Raw genomic sequence first — 1,237 nt, 5'->3', positions numbered from 1 at the left:
CACACAGACATACACCCACCGACACACACCCACCGACACACACCCCCACCCACCCACCGACACACATACCCATCGACATACACACATACACACCCACCGACACACACACACAGACACACACCTTCCTGCTCAGAACTTGGGTCAGTTTCTGCCACTGAAAATTCAGAGCGCCCAGACTCTCCGCAAACTCTGTCCTCTCGTAACGATCACCCTCCACGTCCTGACTGCTCATCTGAAGCACCGACTGATTCACAAAATCCACCATCAGCTGCCGGCAGTTCACCTCCAGCTGGTAACCCTACAGAGGGGAGAAGAGATAATCAGTGCACAGAGAACGCCCTGATCCTGACTAACCATCAGAACTTGCCCATCCCAGTGTCAACAACCTCACTGTCACCCCGACCTCCATAAGACACAGAAGCAGAAATTAGGCCATTCAGCCCATCGGGATTGCTCTGCCATTCAAACATGGCTGATAGGTTTCTCAACCTCATTCTCCCATTTTCTCCCCATAACCCTAGATCCCCTGGATACTCAAGAACCTATCTATCTCAGTCTTAAACATGCTCCATGATCTGGTCTCCAGACTTCTGTAGCAATGAATTCCATAGGTTCATCACTCTCTGGCAGAAGCCCCCCCCCACCCCACCACCGTCCCCATCTCCCACCGTCTGCCTCCCTGTCACCCCAAACCCCACCCATTCACCTGCCCTGCTCCTACCTCCCAACCACCCTGTTCCCCACCCCAACCTCTCACTGGGTCAGAATCCTGGCATCCCCTCCCTCCCACAGGGCAAAATGGGTCTACCTACAGCAGATGGATTGCACCTCACCCCCACCTTCCCAAGGGGCAACTAGGGACGGGCAATAAATACTGGCCCATCCACGGATACCCAAGATCTGGGAGTAAGCAAAAAAATTAACTAAAAGCCCACATTGTTTGGGTTGCCTACTCTCCCAGTATCCTCACTCCTAACAAGGGACAAGCCAGTCAGCCATAGACCCAGCCCTCTCTAGAGGTCTGTTCATATCTCTCACTCTCTGGGTCTGCCTCCCTCGGCAAATCCCCTGCACGGGAGTGTGGGCGCTACATGGCCATGTCGGAGACTCCATCATTAATGTTGTTGAAGCACAGCTCGCCCCTCAGTGCACCCCCACTCCCTCACCCTGAACTACACCCCGACTCCCTCACCCTGAACTACACCCCGACTCCCTCACCCTGTACTACACCCCGACT

At 54.4% G+C, this 1,237-nt stretch overlaps 1 protein-coding gene across 1 annotated transcript in view; it reads right to left on the bottom strand.

Annotated features, from left to right (window-relative positions):
• Positions 1–298, bottom strand: part of LOC122547709 (nesprin-1-like) — a gene marked incomplete at its 5' end in the record, with an annotated part of 19,567 nt that extends 19,269 nt beyond the window's left edge. Inside the window, one exon of the mRNA XM_043686303.1 lies at positions 122–298. Within this exon, the coding sequence (XP_043542238.1) occupies positions 122–298 (177 nt within the window). The remainder of the gene's footprint in view (positions 1–121) is intronic.
• Between the last annotated feature and the right edge of the window lie 939 nt (positions 299–1,237).

The sequence above is a fragment of the Chiloscyllium plagiosum genome, unplaced genomic scaffold (genome assembly GCF_004010195.1).
Source record: "Chiloscyllium plagiosum isolate BGI_BamShark_2017 unplaced genomic scaffold, ASM401019v2 scaf_3576, whole genome shotgun sequence".
NCBI classification, from domain to species: Eukaryota; Metazoa; Chordata; class Chondrichthyes; order Orectolobiformes; family Hemiscylliidae; genus Chiloscyllium; species Chiloscyllium plagiosum.
This window is presented reverse-complemented; position numbering and strand designations above follow the sequence as displayed.